Consider the following 21,449-nt stretch of genomic DNA (forward strand, 5'->3'; position numbering starts at 1 on the left):
GTGGTGATTGGTATTTGTTAGTTTTTTCAAATTTACATCTGCTGTCTTTATATTTTGCACAGTACTAGGGGTCATTTTCTGTTTCTGTGGTGTTGAATTGTATACAGAGTCTGGCATCTTGGGGGTTCAGTTTAATTTTTGTCTAAATAGAAAGTTTAAATATTACTACTTATTCTATAGTGGATTAGGGTGTATCTGTGTTTGTGAAAAAGACATGGCTTTCAGTTGGCATTGACTGTGCAGGATCGACGATCTGTACTATTCTGTCTGGTTTCATTTTACAATAGGTGAATTGATGTTCTAGTGCTCACTGTAGTGTTTTAAGATGTTTTCCTTTTCTTTGTGTGATTCGTAGAAATGACTGCTTATGGTATGGTAGAATTGCTCAATAGGTCCTGAGTGTTTTGTATTCTTGGCATACCTAGTACTGGATTTTGGAGGGGGTGTTAAAAAATGACCGGGAGGGAGGGGGGCCTTGGAGCTGGGAGCCCTAGGGGGGGAAGCCCTGGAGCTGGGGGCCTTGGAACTCAGAGGGAGGGGTAGCCGGCCCTGGAGCTAGGGTGGGGGCGGAGTTAGGTGGGGGCAGGGCTAGGGTGGGGCCCCATCAAATTGGTCTGCATAGGGCCCCGCACTTGCTAAGACCGGCCCTGCCCTGGTGGATCTGGATTTCTACCTAGGAGCCTAGATTTGGCTTCTAGAACCTCCCTTCTACATTTTCCTATGTCATTGGTACCCACATGAACCAAGACAGACGACTCCTCCCCAGCACTATCTAAAATCCTATCTAGGTGATGCCTATCATCCACTAGCCACCTAGCAATCTACATGCCTAATAATCGAATCACCAGCTACACAAGCTCTCCTAACCCTTTCCTCCTGGGTAGAAGCACCTGGAGTCACATCCATATAATGCTGTTGAAAAAGTAAGTTGCCCTGGGTTGGACAAGGTTGAGAAACACTGGCCTAGTGGTTAGAGCTGCAGGTTCAAATATTATTTCCATAGCAATGAAGCTCCTTATGACCTTGGGCAAGTCACTTCACACTCCACTGTTTCAGGCACAAACATATTTTCTTACCCAAGTGGATTTGCAATTTGTGGACCTCATTTAACACACCTTGAATCTGTGTATCTAGAAAAATCTAAGTAAACTTATGGTCAGCCTCACACTAGATAATACCTGTACAGGCATGCCATGTCTAGAATATTATGCTAGCTCTACCCTGAGAAATCTCTTTTACCACATACACCAATATTTTGCCAAAGACTAACAAGGAATAAACCTTTTCTTCACAGACTCCTAATCCCATAGGTGCAGTTTAGGTGTAAGTGGGGGTGGGGGAGAAGGCAACACCTCAAAAATATTGCAGGTGCTAATGCTGAATTGGTCCCTCTTTCCTTGACTACTAATATGACTTAGGTTTACTTACTTTATTTATTTAGATTTTGCTCACACCTTTTTCAGTAGTAGCTCAAGGTGAGTTACATTCAGGTACACTGGATAATTTCTCTGTCCCAGGAGGGCTCACAATCTACTTGTCTTAGAAAAGGGCAGATAACTATGCTTAATCCCTGTACATCATTATAGTGATTGTGCTTTTCCAGCCTCATATGAAGAGATGGTATATAAGGAAGTAAACATTTGGAATTTGATATGTGTAGATAAGTCTTACATAAAGAGGGCAATTTCTAAAAGCCATTTACCCAGGTCAATAATGCTATTTGAAAAATGCCAAAACTTCCTGCGGGTAATGGTACACAATGATGGTTCTTTCAGTTAATGTAGCTGTCAGGATCTATTGTTTTGTTTTCGCTATAGCTGCTGACCCTGGACCACCATATATCTTGCCTCAGGTAGGCCAGCCCAAGTAGTCCCACAGCAAGGCGGCAGCACTTAGCGCCACAAAATTCCAGGACGAAATCGAGTGTGCTCTCCTAAAAAGACAAAACTCAAAAACCTATTTCCCAACTACTAAAAAAGCAAATAAGACTTATGCTTTCAGCTCTCTCACACTTCTCAAAAAAAAAAAAAGCCAGTGAGAGTTTTTGAATAACGACAAGTAAACCCTGAGCACTATTACAGCCTTTACCCGCTTCTAGTCTTCCCACTTTGGTGGTAGGATGTATTTCTCAAAAGACCCAGCCTTGTACTTTCCAACGTTTTTTTTTTTTAAATAGCAAAAACAATCCTATATACAAAAAGTACACGGGACGGTGTAAAAGCCAGATCTGCGGGTATATCCGTCTTATACCTTTTGTACATAGCTTTCCTTGAAACGTCTGAAACAGAAACACACTAGTCAACTGTCTGCAGTGACGAGCAATGCATCTCAGAATGAGGCTTGGACCACACTAAGCAGGAGGTTTAACTCCCAAGCAGAAACACCAATGAAGTACTAGAATGAGGCTTGAAACGCGACAGATCAGAGAGACTAGTGGAGCACCAGAATGAGGCTTGGAAGATTCCTACAACAAAGCCCCAAAACTCACAACCCACAATCGCAAAAAAAAAAAAAAAAAAGTCCGGCAGTCAGTTTTCAAAAGTAATCCAATTTGGCGAGGAAACCCATCCAACTGGCAACACAGCTGGCCGCTGTAACACCCCAACAGAAGAAACGAATCCTTAAATCCTGTCTCTCTTTGTTAAATTGTACAGCGCTGCGTAACCCTAGTAGCGCTCTAGAAATGTTAAGTAGTAGTAGTAGTAGTAGTTAAAAGAAAAGCTGCCTATAGTTCACCTGCTCTATGTAACCCGCGCCTGCGCATTTCTGCTCGGCTTCTAGTGAAGCACGCCATCGCCCAGCCACAGAAAAGCCGTATGTCACATGTATTACCCTTACCACGCCCTCATTCGCTATTGGCTGATAGAATGTGCATATATTAAATGTTACCCAACTGTACCGATTTTTATCGTTTTGACACAGTAATAACAATAGAATAGGAATGTGATCGAGAAGAACCATATCTTGTTTGGCATTATGTAAAAAATTGTACATTTTTAAGTAAAATTTTAAACATATAAATTCTCCCTGACCAACAAAGGTAAGCTCTAATCGTGCTTTAAATACCGAAAAGCCACCCATAACTATTCGTGTTGTATGAAAGGAGAGAAGGTTAGCACTCCCCTTGATAAGGATGGAAGAGGTCCTTGTGACCTATACAACACGCATATGGTTAAGGCATTGCCACTTACTTCGTGGCATCTAACCAAGTTTTTTTTTTATACTCAGCTTCCTTCTTCGCTTGCAGTTTTCTCTGCCCCACTTGCACGATTGCCTTGGGCCAAACTTTTTCACTTGGATTGGGGAGAGGTATAAATAATTTTGAAAAAATAAGTTACCCCCCCCCCCTTTATAATAAGCCAATTACAAATGTAAGCAATCCTTCTAGTCAGTACCCATGTCTGTTTTAATCATCATTCCCACCATAAGTAATTCCTAACCCCTTATTTGCCTTGCTTGTTTATCTTGAACAGATCCTAAGCTCTGTCAGCAGGGACAGTCTCTTATGTGTTTAGTCTGTTTATTTAGATTTTGCTCACACCTTTGGTCTCTGCATATGTCTAGTAGGCTATAGCAGGGCTTGACAAAGGTTCTAGAAGCCAGCCCAAAAATCTAGGAGCCAGACTTGTAAGAAGCCAACACACATATACACCCATTGCTCTATCTCTGCCTCTCCTCCCCCCCCCCCAGCATACACACCCCCATGGGTCTGTCAGTCACCACCTCATATGCCCTCCTGTGACATACACCACCACCCTCCATCCCCAGTAGCTGTGTCCCAATGATGACCCCCCCCCCCAAAAAAAAAAAAAAAGAATTAATACTGCTCTCCAGCTTATCTTCTGGACCTGCACATGCCTCCTCAACTCCTGTACCCAAGACCACTAACACCAGTTTTTGCTTCCCTCTCGCTGCAGTAGCACAGACACCCAGTTTGCACTCTCCCCTCCCCTCCCTCTCCCCCCATATAGCACAGACACCCAGTTTGGAAATAAAATATATCAGAGAAGCATATTTCCCAAAGCTGACATGGTCCACTTGATAAATAAAAAAATATTTTTCTACCTTTGTAGTCTGAGCATTTTATTTTTCCGTTTGATTTGGTCTGTCTCTTCTGTTTATTTCCTGCCTTTCCAGGGTCTTCTGTCTATTCAACATTTCTTCTCTCTCCATGTCTGCCATCCATCTTCTCTCCGTGTCCCTCTCTGTCTTCTCATGCATCTTTCCTTGTTGTCCCTGTTCCCATCTTCCCCCCATGTTCAGCATCTGCTCTTTTACTGTCCCTATCCTCCCCTTATATTCAGCATTGCCCTTCTGTGTCCATATCTTTCCCCCTGTGATCAACAATACCCCTCAATGTTCCTAACCCACCCCTTTTCCACCATGCCCAACATGTCTGTGCTCTGTCTCTCCCCCACCCCAGGTCCAGCTCTCTCCCTCTCAACTGACCCCCCCCCCTTGTGGTCTGACATAACTCCCTGTCTCCATCTGTGAGTCCAGCATCTGTCCTCTTTTCCACACCCCAATCCAATCTCTGCCTCTTCCCTCCCCCAGTCTGATCTCTCTCTCCTGCCTCTTGTATTCCTCCTCCTAGCAGGTCCAGCACAATTCCATGTCCCTCCAGCCACCCCACCCCCATCCCAGGGTCCAACACATCTCCATTTCTCTCCAACTCCCCCACCTTCACCCCACAGTCCAGCAATCTCCATCTCCTTCCAGCCCCCTCCCACCCCAGAGTCTAGCACATCTCACTCTTCTCCCCCCCCACCCCAGGGTCCAACACATTTCACTCTTTCCCCCCTCCCCAGCACGAGTCCAATATATCTTTGTAACCCCCCCCCCCCCCCCCCCCCGAAAACTTGCCTCTGATTCTTTTGGCAGCAGCAGCCTTTCAAGACATGCTGCTGTCACCGATGTCGGAGACTTCCCTGTGCAGGGTCCCGCCTTCATGGAAGCAATAAGTTACCTTAGAAGGCAGGATAGGTATAGGGAAATCCCCATCAGTGAGAGCAACATCTCTTGAAAGGCTGCCACTGCCAGTGATGATCAAAGGCAAGTTTCCCGGGGAGGCGAAAGAGGATAGAGAGATTCTGAATTTGGGAGCGGTGGGAAAAGGGAGAGAGATGTGGGCTGGACCCAGCAGAGAGAAGATCTGCCAACAGGGACAAAACCTAGGCACTAGTCAGATTCTTTAAGCGTCATGGTGACCTGGCACCTGGGGTTTGTCAAGTCCTTGGCTAAAGAAATAAGTAGTAGTAGTAATATAAGCAGCCCCTGCAGTGGAGGTCTCAGGCAAGGCAGAGGCTCCTCTGGTGTTCCAACCTTATCTTCTGCAAGAGTTGGCTGCTGCTCATGAGCACTTTTGGATATTTCACAGGCCTTCCTTTTAATTTTTACTGGTGCCAATGACCACTTACTATGTGACAATGTACTCAAAAGACTTGTGTACCTTGGCTTCCTTCCAGCAATCACAAATATGATAATAGGCAATGAATGCTTTCAGTTATAAGACATTTTCTCTACTAGGTTCAACAAGTAATAAAAGCATGTGCAGCATGGTTCATTAAACAATTTCAAGCCTATGTGCATGCAGCTATGTTTGTTTCATTTTATTATTCTTTCCAAACGAATGGAATGGTTGGGAACTCCTCCCCTCAAGTTCTATGAGCATAAGTGTTGCCATACTGAGACAGACCAAAGGTCCATCAAGCCCAATATCCTGTTTCCAAAAGAGGCCAATCTAGGTTACAAGTACCTAGCAAGATACCAAAACAGTAAAATAGATTTTATGCAGCTTATCCTAGAAGTAAGCAGTGGATTTTCCTAAGTCCATCTTAATAATGGCTTATGGACTTTTCTTTTAGGAAGTTATCCTAAACCCTGCTAACTGCTTTTACCACATTCTCTGGCAACAAATTCCAGCATTTAATTACACATTGAATGAAGAAATATTTTCTCCAATTTGTTTTAAATTTACTACTTAATATCTTCATTGTGTGTCCCCTAATTCTAGTATTTTTAGAAAGAGTAAACAAGCACTTCACATCCACCCATTCCTTTCCACTCATTATTTTATAGACCTCTATCATATCTCCTCTCAACCGTCTCTTCTCCAAGCTGAAGAGCGCTAGCCGCTTTAGCCTTTCCTCATAGGGAAGTCATCCCATCCCCTTTATCATTTTCATCGCTCTTTTCTGTACCTTTTCTAATTCCACTATATCTTTTGAGATGCAATGATCAGAATTGCTACTGTTAGGGCCTTTTTCTAAACTGCAGTAACATTTTTGGCACACTCTACAAATAAGTGTGCACTAAATGCTAGACACACCCATATATTCCTATTGGAGTCTCTAGAATTTAGTGCAGCTTAGTAAATGACTCCCACTATTCAAGGCATGGTTGCTTTCTTGGCCGCTACTGCACACCACAATCATTTTCCTGGTCGGTGACACCTAAAATGGAAACTTGCATCACAAAGCTACAGTTTGGGTTCCTCTTTCCCACATGCATCACTTTGCACTTGCTCACATTAAATGTCATCTGCCATTTGGATGCCTGTCACCCATGGTCCTCTTGTGATTTAACGACTTTGAATAACTTTGTGGCATCAGCAAATTTAATTACCTCACTAGTTTATACCCTGTAGATCATTTATTTATAAATATGTTAAAAAGCAGCGGTCCCAACATAGACCCATGCAGAACCCTACTGTCTACCTTTCTCCATTGAGAGTACTGACCATTTAAACCTACTCTCTGTTTTCTATCTTTTAACCAGTTTTTAATCCACAATAGGACATTACCTCCTATTCCATGACTTTCTAATTTCCTCAGGAGTCTTTCATGAGGTACTCTGTCAAATGCTTTTTGAAAATCCAGATACACAATATCAACTGGCTCATCTTTATCCATGTTTGTTTACCCCTTCAAAGAAATGTAGTAGATTGGTGAGGCAAGATTTTCTGTCACTAAATCCATGTTGGCTTTGTCTCATTAATCCATGCTTATGTATATGCTCTGTAATTTTGTTCTTTATAATAGTCTCTACCATTTTGTCTGGCCACAAAGTTAGCCTCACCTGTCCCAGATCATCTCTGGAACCTTTTTTTTTTTTTTTTTTTAAATCGACATCACACTGGCCACACTCCAATCTTCTGACACCATGCTTAAAGATAAATTACATATTACAAACAATAGCTCTGCAAGTTCATTTTCCAATTCTATCAGTACTACTAACAACAGTTCAAATATGCAGCCCTATGTCTTAATTATTCCTATGCAGTCACATCTAATGACTGAAGGTGCAAAATAAAATTTACAATAAAGAAACAAATATATCTGACTCACTAAGGGCCAAAGCAGTAGGGATATGGCGAAAGCGGAAAGCATCCAGCTCCTCAATGTGTGTGTGTGTGTATATATAGATATGTGTATGTATGTATGTGTGTGTGTGTGTGTATATATATATATATATATATATATATATATATATATACACACACACACACTAGTAAAAAAAGGCCCGTTTCTCACACAAATGAAACGGGCACTAGCAAGGTTATCATGTAATGGCGATTATGTTTTTAAGGGAACCGTTAGGAGAAATGTTCTGTCATGATAAGTAATAATTGGGAAGGGTGTATAATGAGTAATATTCTGCAGGGGTATGAGATACAGATTGTTTCATCTATGCATTTTTTTGTTTTAATCTTTTAAAAAATACTATAAATAAAAATCACAAAAAGAGTACGCAGACTCCATCCATATGCATTTCTCCTCTCTTCCCTCCCCCTCAATCCATATCCAGCATTTCTCCTCTCTTCACTCCCCTCCATCCATGTGCATCTCCTTCCTGACTTCCCTCCCCTCCATCCATCCATCCATCCATGTCCAGCAACTCTCCATTCTCCCCTGCCCTCTCCTCCATCCACCCATATCCAGCAAATTTCCTCTTCCCTGCCCCCATTCCTCCATGTCCAGCAATTCTCCTCTCCCCTGCCCTCTCCTCCATCCATCCATCTCCAGCAAATTTGCTCTCCCCCTGCCCCCTCCATCCATTCATGTCCAGCACTTCTCCTCTCTTCCCTGCCCTCCCCTCCATCCATCCATCCCCAGCAATTTTCCTCTCCCTTCCTGTCCAGCGATCTCTTCTCTCTCCATGCCCTCCCCCTCCTGTCCAGCGATCTCTCCAATTCCAGTCATCTCTTCTCTCCCGCTGCCCTCCCATCCATAGCCAGCGCTGCTCCCTACCCTCAGCTCCCCCTCTCCATTCCTTCCCCCGCGCGTTTAACCCTTTTACTTTCAGGCGCAGCGACAGCAGTGAAGAGGACAACACAGCTTCTCCCTTCCCTCACAGTGTCCGCCCTTGCGGAAACAGGAAATGCATCATCACAGAAGGTGGGGCACTGTGTGAGGGAAAGGAGAAGCTGGATGCAAGCCTGCTGTGTTGTACTCTTCACTGCCATCACTGCGCCTGAAAGTAAAAGGGTTAAACAGGCGCAAAGGAGGGAGGAATGGAGAGGAGGGCTGTCGATCAGGGAGCTGAGGGCGGGAAGGAGCAGAGGGACTGTCCGAGAGATGCTAGGCAGCCTTGCATTTGGAGGGGGGGCAGCAGCCAGGAGGAAGTAACAGGTTGGGCTGGAGAGGCTTAGCCTCCCCAAGCCTCTTATACAGAGCGCCTATGACTGTCCTACCATCCCATCCATCAATTCTCCTCTGCCCTCCCTCCCCTCGATTCTCTCCTGCTGACATATCATCTAGCCTCCAGCGTTCCCTTCCCCCTCATTGTTCCGCCCTCTGACGTCATTACATTTTGACACGAGAGCGGGGCAATGAGTGGGAATGGATGTTACAAACCCAGACATCCAGACGTAGAATGTTGGGGGTGCAAATTATTATATATATATAGTGCGTGTTTGTGTGTGTGTGTATATATATATATATATATATAATATAAATTATGTATATATTAGTGTTTTAGCCTGTCTGTGTGAGACAGGGGAAAGGAATAGGGTGAAGCAGTTTGAACGGCGCAATTCCCCACCCATTGTGGTTTTCTACCACTGTTTCCAAGTGACCAACGCATATAATAACCTCCCCTATAGCAATGCAGTGTGTAATTTGGGGAGGAGGAAGACTTCATTTCTCCAAACACTCATATCAAATCTGGCCTATTTTTCAAACTCCATCAGCCTTTTCCTCCAACACCAAATTTGGTCCTCTTTAAGTTTGCACAGTTATTTTGGCTCCAGGTGGATGGCTTGAGAATATGAGCGTAGTATGTGTAATTTATTTCCAATATCTCACTGAGTTGAAAAGAATAAGTGTTATACCTACTTTTGGCCATTCGTCACAGACAATGCAAAGAAACAGCAGTAGGGCACCATGACATTATACCTTCAAACATCTGCTCCTTGGCACAGTGACTGTCAGGATGATGGACTAGGACCTACGCATTTTGGGCTGAATGAAAACACAGGAGTGCTGTATCAGTATGTTAAGTAGGATGATGCACTCAAATTTCCATTCTTCAACAGCAAAGCATGCCTCAAAGACCAAAGAACTGCTTAAATTTCATAAGAACAAGGTCTTGTTCTATGGCTTTCACTCAGAATCAATATTACCATTGTCTTTGTTTATTGTAACAAAATTGGAAAAAGCAGGTGCCACCTTATAGGGAAAAAAACAATTTAAGGAATGGAGATGTTAGTTGTAAGCCAAATTTCAGTTTGGTATTAGGTTTATTGAACCACAAGCTAAAATTATTGTGGTCTGCTACTGTACAAAGGTTCAAGCAGCTTTATTTTATTTAACTAGCATTGCTGGAACAACCTTCCTGAGTTTGTTGCCTCCCACCCCACCATATTCAAAATCTAGCCCTAAAGCAAAATCCACTGCTCTGAGATTGCATTTAAATTAGACCCCAGCCTTTCCTGGTTACAGCTCAACGGATTATTAGTGCTTTCAATATTACACTGTTTGAACTCATCTGCATGTGTTGACCCCACTGTAAGCTCCACAGAGCAGCCTCTTATGTAGGTTTGTACAGCACCATATACACATCTTGCAGTACTCTCAAAAGAAACATAAGTTGAAACTCAGGACTGTTAGGCCCTTCAACCAATTACAGCACTAATATCTAGTTATGTACATTTGATATATAGTGCTATTTAAAAAATATCTATCAGATGGGGCAGTTTTTTATGTTATTTCTAACCATTAGGTTCCACAAATGACAATAATTTAAAAACAGATCTGCAAGTTTTGTTCACGTTTTACATTTGCTCTTTGGTGTACAACAGGGGCAACGACTGCCATAGTTGTGTATGGTTCAGGCTATTGAGAAAAGAAAAAAAGCCACATGGAAATGGAAGGATATATTTATTGTCCATAATGAGAAGTACATCTTAACTCAGGAGTGGCACATTACAGACTGGCTCTTTGCATAAATGTACACATACAGCATTCAAATGCTAAAAATACAAAATCCTCTCTAGAACCACTTTGGATGGAGAAACATGAGGAAGCAAACAAATATTCCTACCAGAACATCCAGATCTGGACTGTTGCCTCACTAATACAACAGGCTATATTTTGATTTTTCTCCAAAGTTGGGGGTGGGGGAGTGTTTAAACTCAACTGAGTTCTGTGTGTTACACATAGAACGAGCAGCATTCTAAAAACAGAATTCTTTATTTAATGTTCCACCCTCTACCTAACCACTTAAAAAAAAAAAAAATCAAATCTGGAGTCAAATGCTTATTGAGTACAGCTCGTGAAAGCTGCAGCATGTATTTTTCGGTTGAAAGTATGCAGCTTGTTTTTAATGCTCCCTGTCATCCTACATCTTAATATATATATTCTTTGGCCCTTTTGTGGCAAATCCCAGCTGTTCCAACACCCAGCACCACAGCACTACAGTTATCCATCCTTTCTCTGCACAAAAGATGGTTCCTCTGTTTGGTAGAAATAGTAACACTCTCTTTCAAAGATTTTAGGAGACATCTGAAAATACCATAAAGATTTGAAATCCTGGCATACATTGGTAGCACAGAGCCACAGCATCTGAATGGTACTAAAGACATTTCAGGGTCCCTTTTATTAAGGTGCACTAATGGATTTAGCGCATGCTAAATGCTAAGACGCCCGTTATATTCCTAACTAAATACAGAATAGTAAAAGGACCCCTTAAAGCACTACCCAAATGATTCAAAGACAACCTAAATTAACCACTGACTATAGAACTTATGAAAGGATCCGACTGTGTTCTGTTTACAGGCTGACGTGTAACAGAGGCTGTTTTGTTCCTCAGAAGAAATGAAGTAATGAGAGTGCTTTAGCACCTTAAATTAGGCATATACACTTTCAACTGTTTACAAATATTAACAATTTCTCTAGTATGAAGCATTCTATCAAAAATCCACTATTCTAAACCTGGGAGTAAAACAAAGAAGCAGAACAAACCATATGTTTATTTTTGTATTCCTTTCTCAACTTCAACAGCCTCAAGCAGAGACACCGTTATATATGTATAAGATCCCCCCCCCCCCCCCCCAACCACCTTAACAGCTGAACTCAGGGTAAACAGCCTTGTCCTCCTGCCTCGAACAAGCCAAACTGAGGCTGCCCATCCTCTCATTACTCAGCACCTTGGACTAAAGCTTGAGCATATCACAATGATTAAATATCCCCAACTGCAGAAGAATTGCAGTGGGGTAGTGAGACAATGCTAGCCCCACACAAACAGCCAGCTATCTTCTGTCCTTAAGCACATACAAACTGAAATATAGCAAAAAAAAAAAAAAAATATATATATATATATATATGGTCTGGAAGAGTAGAGAAACTGTAAATGTTTTAAAAAGTAAAACTGCCCTAATTCAAGCTCTAGACTCAAACCTATATTGTACCCTGACTTATGTCTATTCATCCCATCAAGAAATTTCACACCACCTACTTTTAATCTGCTTCATTTTCTGATGCACCGCCACAGGTGGCAACCGTTCTCCAACCTTTAGGAGCAAGCCACACAGACACAAAAAAACATCACCACCACCATGTAAAACCTCATCACTTTATTACAGTTTATGAGACTGATTTAATTTTAAAAGTATCACTAAATGTGATGGGAAAACATTTTCTTTTTTTAAAGGAATAAAATAAACATACTGAGCCTGAAATAGAAAGAGCCATGCCATTAGCAATACATTTCAATACAATGATGTTTTCAAAATACAAAATTAAAAATAATAAATCGCTTTTCACATTGTGGTAATTTTACAATGTGCAATGAACTTTTGGCCAAGCAGTACTACACAAGCAGGAACTGCTGAATGCTTTTAAAGAGAGAAAGAGAATATATAAGTTTCTATTTAACACACACAGCAAGAAACATAAGCAAACTAGACAGAAGATAAAAATTAAGATTATCTGCCTCATGTTTTTTTCCCCTGTCAACAGCAATTTGCCTGAACAGAAAGCAACTTTGTCCTTAATTTGGTCACAAAAGCCCTGGTCTGACCAGGATATTCCACGATATGTTAGAACAGATTATAGGATGTGAGATGTGATAACCAACTTATATCCAGCCAAGTAATCTTTCGTGCTTCTTGGCTCCAAGCAAGTCAGAGCTTTACAATGCCTGGCTTGGATGCATGATTGGCTTTTGCAGGACCTGATGAGTCAGTCTAATGCACGATGCCTTGTGAAGCATTTGGGAGCCTGGTGCAGGTTTACTTCAGTCAATGCAGTATGATGACATGGAGAGGCACCACTTTAACACAATAAAGCATCTGGAAACCAGAAGAGGCACTTTCTCTGGGCCATGTCCCCAAGAATACGACCACTGCCTCAGGAGGGGAAAAGGAAAGAAAATAAAACAAAACACACCTTTAAAAAGCTACCACATTCAAAAAAAACCATTCAGGTTGAAAATTAAAAAAAATTTGAAAAGGAGGGGGACTGGCATATGGAACCTCCCCATAAGTGACCATTTAGTGTGAGATTCATATGACTGTACCAGACATCCATGTTCTCTCCATCTTATTGTCTCTAGGTAACTGTTCGTTAAACCTTAGGTCAGACAAAAGTTTTTAAAAATGTTTTTTCAGGATTTCCCCTTCAAGCTTGTCTCCTCTTCCTTGTAGCTTCTTTCCTGGTACAGACTTCTAACAGTGCATATGTGATGTTTCTTAACAATCGCTCTTCCACAGTTTAATTGTTTTATCATTCTCTAATGCTGCAGAGGCGATGATATTCTCAGTCGGGTGACAAGCTGTTGAGATCACAACATCTGAAGGCAGGTAGAAAAGAAAAGGACAACCATCACCTACATTTAATTAAATTTATAACCTGCAGAGACCCTGAATTTGCTCTAGGTGAGGGAACAGCAAAAACAGAAAGTCATATGCCCAGTATGTTTATGATATTGTATTGTAAAATTGGATTCTTACAACAAATTACTTTCTTATGCATTATTCTTTGTTATGTATCCTATATTGTTTATTGTAAGCCACACTGAACTCAAACTTGTTTGGGATAATGTGGGACATGTCACAAATAAATAAATAAATAAATACAACACCTTACTCAAGTTCTATCTTAAATGAGAGCTACACCATTTCTCCACAAACTCACTGTAGTAAGGAGAAATGTAGAGCGCAACTGAATTTGGGTTTTGACATAAAAACCAGCCCAAAATCCAGGTTCAGCCAGTGCATTTTCAGCTAAAACCAAAACTCCACACTCTCCCTCCCCCCAATAGGCTAACTTAAGAAGCCCTAGTGGTCTAGTGGCCTCTTCGGGACAGAAGTAATCCCCATTCGCTCCTGCCTGTGCTGCTTTAACAGTCAAAATGGCTGCTGTGACTTCAAGTGGCAGCCTTGAAAGAACCCAGCCATTTTGAGATTGCTCCTGCCTACATCAGTTCCAATCTGAAAATGGCTGCCGTGACCTCCCACAGGAAGTCCTTTTCTTTTCTACCTACACAACTGGCACGGGCAGGAGCAAATAGGGATCGCTTCTGCCCCAAAAAGGGCACTAGATCACCAGGGTTTGTTGGGCGCAACAGTGTTGGTTGAAACTAAGCGATGCATTTCAGCCGCAAATTCAGTTGGCCTGAAAGCCTGTATGTTTTACAGAAAGTTATAGGAAGTTTCAGCAATCATGAATCACTTTCCAGAGTGCACCAGAATACTATGAGAAAATATAAAAGTGATCCAGCTAATGGGCAGACCTTGAATTACAAAGTTGCTTTCTAATTGATGCTCTACGCTGTAGCAGCAAAGATGCAAAATGAAGCAACATACCCTGGGTTGTCCAGAAGTTTAACCTCAGTGTGGCATACAGTATTTGTACTATGATGAATAAGCCTGGACAAAAGATTAAAATAAATGTACTTCCCTATTAAAATGATTATAACCAAGTTAGTTATCTGTAGCACGTGATACAGGACATAAGTATCTGGGTGGCATCATCTGGAGCCCTGTGGGAACAAAGATTTCCAGAGCTTGGGTCAGCTTCTGGAAATTTGAGACACTACCCATGCCCTGCTCTTTCCACATTGTGCAGAATCTCAAATGTAGCAATTACAACTCCTACAGGAAGCAGGTGCATATGCGAGAACTTTTGTACTGATGACCACAGAAAACAGCTGTAACAGGTAACTTGGCTTTCTTCGAGGACTAGCAGCATGACATTCTCATATCTGGATACAGATACATGTTGCCTTCATTGCTAAAAGGAGAAAGAAAGGAAGGGCCTGCCAATAGGCAAACCATATTTTTAGGTCTTTTTCAGTTTTGATGGTCTTTGTATCAATGCAACCAGGATAAGAAAAGCATGGACCACAAGGGCTGGACTGGGATTCTAAGCCTCGAAGAAAGTGACCTAACCTACCTCTTCCTCAAACTAGAAATTCCTTTCCAAACAATAATGAGATGTGAATGTATGGATTGAAGTCCATATTGCAGCTTTAAAACTCCTCCACAGAAGCCAACCTCAAGAGGTCTTGAACATCATTAAGTCTTGACATGATATTGTACATTCCCAACATCTGCAAGCAGTCAAATGTAATGGACTTACCAATTTACTTCCTCTCCTTGAGTCCTGACTAACCAGTCCAGCCATATAGGTTATGACCCCTTACCAGCAGATAAAGACAGAAAACTCCTATGCAGTTCAGTTGGATAGCTAATACTCTATTGATAAAGCTATGATACTACATTGAACAAGCTACATCATAATTTATTTTTATTTTTATTTTAAATTTCCCCTGAAGTAGCCTACCCTCGCCAAGCCCTTTGGGCACTGCAAGCTTAGCCCACCTGGGGAGGGAGAACTGAAATTAGGAGGGAATTTCTTGCTATGCTCCCTTGTCCCCTTCCTCCAGGTTCAAAGTGCTTCTGGGCAGACTACTCAGACCTGTGAGCTACCGCTAACTCACCTGAAATTAAATCATTTCTTTCAGCATTCTCAAATTTTTTGGCAGTCTCTGACATCCTGTGCGATTCTTGGAGTGATCTGGCACGATTCAAGGAAAGGATACTGGACTTGGTGTTAAATTTCACCTTCCTTCACATCCTGCCAAACCAGTCCAGATTTGTGAGATGTAGCCAAGTTCTGTTAATGTAGATGGGAGGAGGATCAGGCTGCCTTTAAGACAGAGGCCCCAAAAGACCACATCCCTCTGAACCACACATCTAGACAACAATGCAAAGCAAATGATGCTAGAGAGATTGCAATTCCATCCTACATATTTCTATAGGGGAATTAACTTGTACTGCACAGACAAAGCCACCTGTGCTCTAGTCGAATGGGCCCGAAATCCTTCAACCCTTTCCCGATATAGATTGACAATGGCTCTGTAATCAATGTTAAAATGGAAGATTTTTGGTGTGTTCTCAGAAAAAGGTGAGGTGGCCTCCAATCTGACTTCCTTGAAGGAGATGGTTATCTACAGTGGAGTAGTAGCCTAATGGTTAGTGAAGTGGACTGAGAACCTGGGGAACCAGGTCTGATCTGCAGTTCCTTGTAACCCTGGGAAAGTCACTTGCCCAAGGGACCACCAAAAAAAAACCCCCCCAAAACAACAACTTTGGATTGTGAGCCTACTAGGGACAGAAAAAGTACCTGTATTATATAAACAACTTTGACCACAGAAAGGCAGTTTATCAAATACCCCCCCCCCTCCCCCCATTTAGATAACAAAGCAGAGTCCTGGCAACATCTAAGGAGTACAGTCCTGCCTCCCTTCTTCCTTTGGCATCCCTGTGAAATAAGGTCGTTTCACAGCAGCAGCGCCATTTCTCTATGACTCCCGGAAGGAGTATGACCTGCGGGAGCAGCCGATACAATTTTGAAGGTACAATTATGCACAAAAATGTTGAGTAATTTTGAGAACATGTAACATGGTGTAATGTTTAGTTAGAATGAATACAATCCAATGCATCAAATCTATTTTCCTCGCAGTTAAACCCCTGATGACACATTTGGGTGAAACACGCCGAGTGCATTGGGTTTGATGGTGCTGAAAGATGCCCGATTGACCAACTAAAAGGTTAAGAACATATGGAAAATTGGTGGAGGTACTTTGGATACCAAAGTTGCATGAGATTGACAAGCTCAAGGAACAAATGTATTAATGTATTAATAATAATAATAATTTGATGATATTTGCTATTTGCGAGTTTTGGAAGTCATTCGCATCATTGTCTAAGAACTGCGGATTAATATAAGATCATATGGACATGAGTGGAGAACGCAAGTATAAAAGAAGAAACGTTTTGAAATATACACCACAGCAGTGGTATAATATCATTCACGATATACAGAGAACTTAAATACTGAAACATTTTCACTGCTGTTAAAGAGACAAAAAGGTGTTGGACTTTAATCTCTGTTGATCCTGTAAGAATTGGTATCATAGATATTGTATAAGATTGTATATGTTAAATGAGAAGTATGGATGAGATGTATAAATGAAGAAGTGTGGAATGAATGAACATAGTAAAATTGTTGAAGGAAAAATGATGATGATGATGGGGAAACTGTTAAACATTAACAATGTAGTATAAGCAAAGAAAATAAAAATTAAAGAAATTTTTTTTTACAGAAGTCTATAAAATAGAGTGGTGGTTACTGTTGAGAGAGGTATTTAAATATAAATATGGTAACTACAAAGAGAGAGAGAGCCTAGTAGTAAAGGTAATATATGTGAAAGGGGCAGTGGCATAGCAAGGGCGGGGCGGTGGGGGCGGTCCGCCCCGGGTGTCAGCACAAGGGGGGGGGGGGGGGTGCTCCGCCGCTCCCGCTGCTCGCTCCTCTTCTTCCTGGCACTCCCCGCACCAGCCCTTTAAAAAGAAATGTCCAACTCGGTGGCGAGGCGCAGCACCTCGTGTCTGTAAGTAAAAGAAGCGGATCAACTCATTGCGCCTTCCCTCACTGTCCCGCCCTCCTCTGAAGCAACTTCCTATTTCCGCAAGGGCGGGACAGTGAGGGAAGGCCCGATGAGATGATCCGCGTGGCAGGGAGAAGACGAGGCAGGGTGAGGGTGGAGGGGACTCGGAAGGCAGAAAGGACTGGGTCGGGGGACAGATGGGAGAAGGGGCGTGAAGCTGGAACCAGGGTCTGAAAAGTGAGCAGGCGGGAGAATCAATGGATCTGGAACTAGGGGCAGCCGCAGCTGGGATAATGGGGCCGGAACTGGGAGCCGAAAAGAGGGGGCAGTGAGAGAGGGGGGATAGATCCTGGATGGAAGGGGGAGTGAGAGGGAGGGCAGACCCTGAATGGATGGGAGGGGGAGAGGGAGGGCAAATGGTGGATCGAAGGAGCAGAGAGAAAGGGCAGACAGTGGATAGAAGGAAGTGAAAGAGCAGACAGTTGATGGAAAGGGGTAGAGATAGAGGGCAGATGCTAGATGGAAAGGAGAGAGAGAGGGCAGATGATGGAAGGGAGAGATAGGGCAGACAGTGGATGGATGGGGCAGGGAGAGAGGGCAGACACTGGATGGAAGGGAGAGAGAGAAGGCAGATGCTGGATGGAAGGAAGACAGTGAAAATATGAGGAGGAAAGCAGAAACCTGAGACAACTACTACTACTTATTTCTAAAGCGCCACTAGACATACGCAGCGCTGTACACTTGAACATGCTTGACAGGGCTTACAATCTAATTAGGACAGACAGAGACAAACTGTAAATAAAATATGTATTTTTATTTTTTTGCTTTAGGATAAAGTAGTATTATAGCTGTGTTAATAAATGCTTATAAATAGAACATGGAAATAAGGTAAGCTTTATTGGACTAATTTTAATACATTTTGACTAACTTTCGGAGAACAAAACCCCCTTCCTCAGGTAAGGATAGGATACTGTAACAGCACTATACTGTATTGATCTGAGGAAGGAGGTTTTGACCTCTGAAAGCTAAATGTATTAGTCCAATAAAATGGTATTTCATTTTCTATTTTTGTTTTATTTCTATTTGTTAATTTGTAAAGTGATTGGTATTTGTTAGTTTTTTTCAAATTTACATCTGCTGTCTTTATATTTTGCACAGTACTAGGGGACATTTTCTGTTTCTGTGGTGTTGCATTGTATGCTCAGTCTGGCCTCTTGGGGGTTCAGTTTAATTTCTGTCTAAATAGAAAGTTTATGATTACTTATTCTATAGTGGTTTAGGGTGTATCTGTGTTTGTGAAAAAGACATGGCTTTCAGTTGGCATTGACTGTGCAGGATCAACGATCTGTACTATTCTGTCTGGTTTCATTTTACAATAGGTGAATTGATGTTGTAGTGCTCACTGTAGTGTTTAAAATGCTTTCCTTTTCCTTATGTGACTCGTAGAAATTACTGCTTATGTTATGGTAGAATTGCTCTAGAGATCCTGAGTGTTTTGTATTCTCGGTATGCCTAGTACTGGATTTTGGAGGGGGGTGTTAAAAAATGACTGGCCCCAGGTGTCAACTACCCTAGCTATGCCACTGGAAAGGGGAGAACCCTTCCTGGTTCACATGAAACAGGAAAACCACCTAAGGCAAAAAGAAGAGTACCTGCCCAATCATACCTTCTTGCCTGTAAGTTCAGACACCCTGCACACTGAACAAATTCCCACCAGGAATACCACCTTAAAAGTCAAGTTCTTATCTGGGCATGTTCAAATCCTTGAAGGCAATGACCCTACTGATGGGGGGGAGGGGGGGGGGGTGAACATGATTCAGCCCCATTAGGAATTGTGCTACATCCAGATATGCCAACTTCAAGAAAGTGCTGTAAAACAGTTCACCCCAGTATAATGTAGTAAATATGTAATTTGTGTGTGTAGAGTACCCTCAGATATAAACCACTATAACTGCAGACAATAATGCTGCTTAAAAGTGGCATAGCACTTCTTTCATTGGGTAACTCTAGCAATTTTTTGGGAGAGCAACATATGCTCGTTTTTATATGCGTCCCAATCACCACAGTGCTATAAAATCACTTATTACTTTTAAAATTATATATACTAGGTGAAAACTGTGCACTTATCTCTTAAGTTCTTGCCTCCCAGGCAGAACTATCTTGCCTTGCTGAAACATTTGTCAGTTGCCTTCCCCTGGAACCGCCCGACTCCGCGGGGTTTCAATCACTTTCCTCAGGGACAAGGGTTAAGGCTGCATAAGTCTTTTCTTCCTCCTTCTTTTTTTCTCAAGCAATCCACAAAACAAGGCAAAGCCTGCTTGTCCCTTGTGGCTTATAAAGCATCCGCATCCATGTAAGGTCGGAAATGACGTCACAATTTACAACTAACTTTATGCAAGCTGTTCAAAAGCAGACAGAAAGACGAATAGCAAACATCTCTGTCAGCCACTCCAGATCAAATTATAGTATTCCATTCCACATTTTCATTGAGCCCCTGAGGATTCATTGTCTGTAAAGTAAAGATCCACCACTGCTCACGTCTAGCTAGTGCAGTGGTCCGATCCATGCTATTCATCCAAACAGGGACATGGTCAATGATAAACCACCGTAAATCTGCAAATGTATGTTTAAATTGTTCACAATGGGCAACCATAGGAGCTGTCATAGTTTTTGTAGATAATCTGCTTTTATGTTCTATTAACCTCACCCGCATATGCCTGATGGTACGCCCTACATAATACAAATGACAGGGACACTCAATAATGTATACTACAAAAGATGTAGTACACATCGTATTATATCTCAATTTAAATGTTCTTGACGTTTGTTGATGAGTCCACTGTGTCATACGGTAAGTTTGACTACAAAATTGGCAAGTACCACAAGGTTGATGTAAACCATCCTCTCTATTTTGATTATTGTATCCAATGGAAGTGTGCACTAATCGGTCCCTAAGATTCTGCCCTCGCGTGTATGCAATACATGGCTGTTCTGAAAACTTTCCATACTATTTTAACACCTGCCAATGACTGTTAATAATTTGGGCAATTTGAGGGGCCATGGTAGAAAAGCCCAACACGCATACCATCCTGTTTAATGGTTCCTTAGGCTTGTCTGTCAGCAATAACGATCTCTGAGCGAACCATGCTCGTTTGTACGCTTGTCGAATACAGTTCTCAGGGTACCCACGGATCCGTAATTTGTCCATTAATAAAACAGCTTGATGTTTAAAAGATATATCAGTGGTGCAAATTCTCCGTAATCGTAAGAACTGGCCCACTGGTAATGACCACTTTAACCTATGAGGATGATGACTGTTGAACTGCAGTAAAGTGTTTCTGTCCGTGGGCTTATGGTGAACTGTGGTGTATAAACTACCATTACCCTTAAATATTTCTGTATCCAAAAATATAGCATGTTGTCTATGTTTGTTCATAGTGAATTTCAAATGGACATCTCTGCTGTTCAACCAGTCAAAAAACTGATCTAAATGGTCATTTCCGACCTTACATGGATGCGGATGCTTTATAAGCCACAAGGGACAAGCAGGCTTTGCCTTGTTTTGTGGATTGCTTGAGAAAAAAGAAGGAGGAAGAAAAGACTTATGCAGCCTTAACCCTTGTCCCTGAGGAAAGTGATTGAAACCCCGCGGAGTCGGGCGGTTCCAGGGGAAGGCAACTGACAAATGTTTCAGCAAGGCAAGATAGTTCTGCCTGGGAGGCAAGAACTTAAGAGATAAGTGCACAGTTTTCACCTAGTATATATAATTTTAAAAGTAATAAGTGATTTTATAGCACTGTGGTGATTGGGACGCATATAAAAACGAGCATATGTTGCTCTCCCAAAAAATTGCTAGAGTTACCCAATGAAAGAAGTGCTATGCCACTTTTAAGCAGCATTATTGTCTGCAGTTATAGTGGTTTATATCTGAGGGTACTCTACACACACAAATTACATATTTACTACATTATACTGGGGTGAACTGTTTTACAGCACTTTCTTGAAGTTGGTGGCTATGAGTCCTGGTTTGTGTATACAAGTTGTTGAATGTTACC

General features: G+C 42.0%; 1 protein-coding gene and 1 non-coding gene across 2 annotated transcripts in view; one reads left to right on the forward strand and one right to left on the reverse strand.

Moving 5' to 3' along the window:
• The first annotated feature begins 3,089 nt into the window (after nt 1-3,089).
• Nucleotides 3,090-3,217, forward strand: LOC115473598. Its single transcript, XR_003942695.1, has one exon. It is a non-coding gene; the product is annotated as a U6atac minor spliceosomal RNA (small nuclear RNA).
• An 8,841-nt stretch (nt 3,218-12,058) lies between these two features.
• Nucleotides 12,059-21,449, reverse strand: part of WDR5 (WD repeat domain 5) — a 69,633-nt gene continuing 60,242 nt past the window's right edge. Inside the window, exon 15 of the mRNA XM_030207683.1 lies at nt 12,059-13,290. Coding sequence (XP_030063543.1) covers nt 13,190-13,290 — 101 coding nt within the window. The 3' untranslated portion in view covers nt 12,059-13,189. The remainder of the gene's footprint in view (nt 13,291-21,449) is intronic.

The sequence above is a fragment of the Microcaecilia unicolor genome, chromosome 6 (genome assembly GCF_901765095.1).
Source record: "Microcaecilia unicolor chromosome 6, aMicUni1.1, whole genome shotgun sequence".
Taxonomy (NCBI): Eukaryota; Metazoa; Chordata; class Amphibia; order Gymnophiona; family Siphonopidae; genus Microcaecilia; species Microcaecilia unicolor.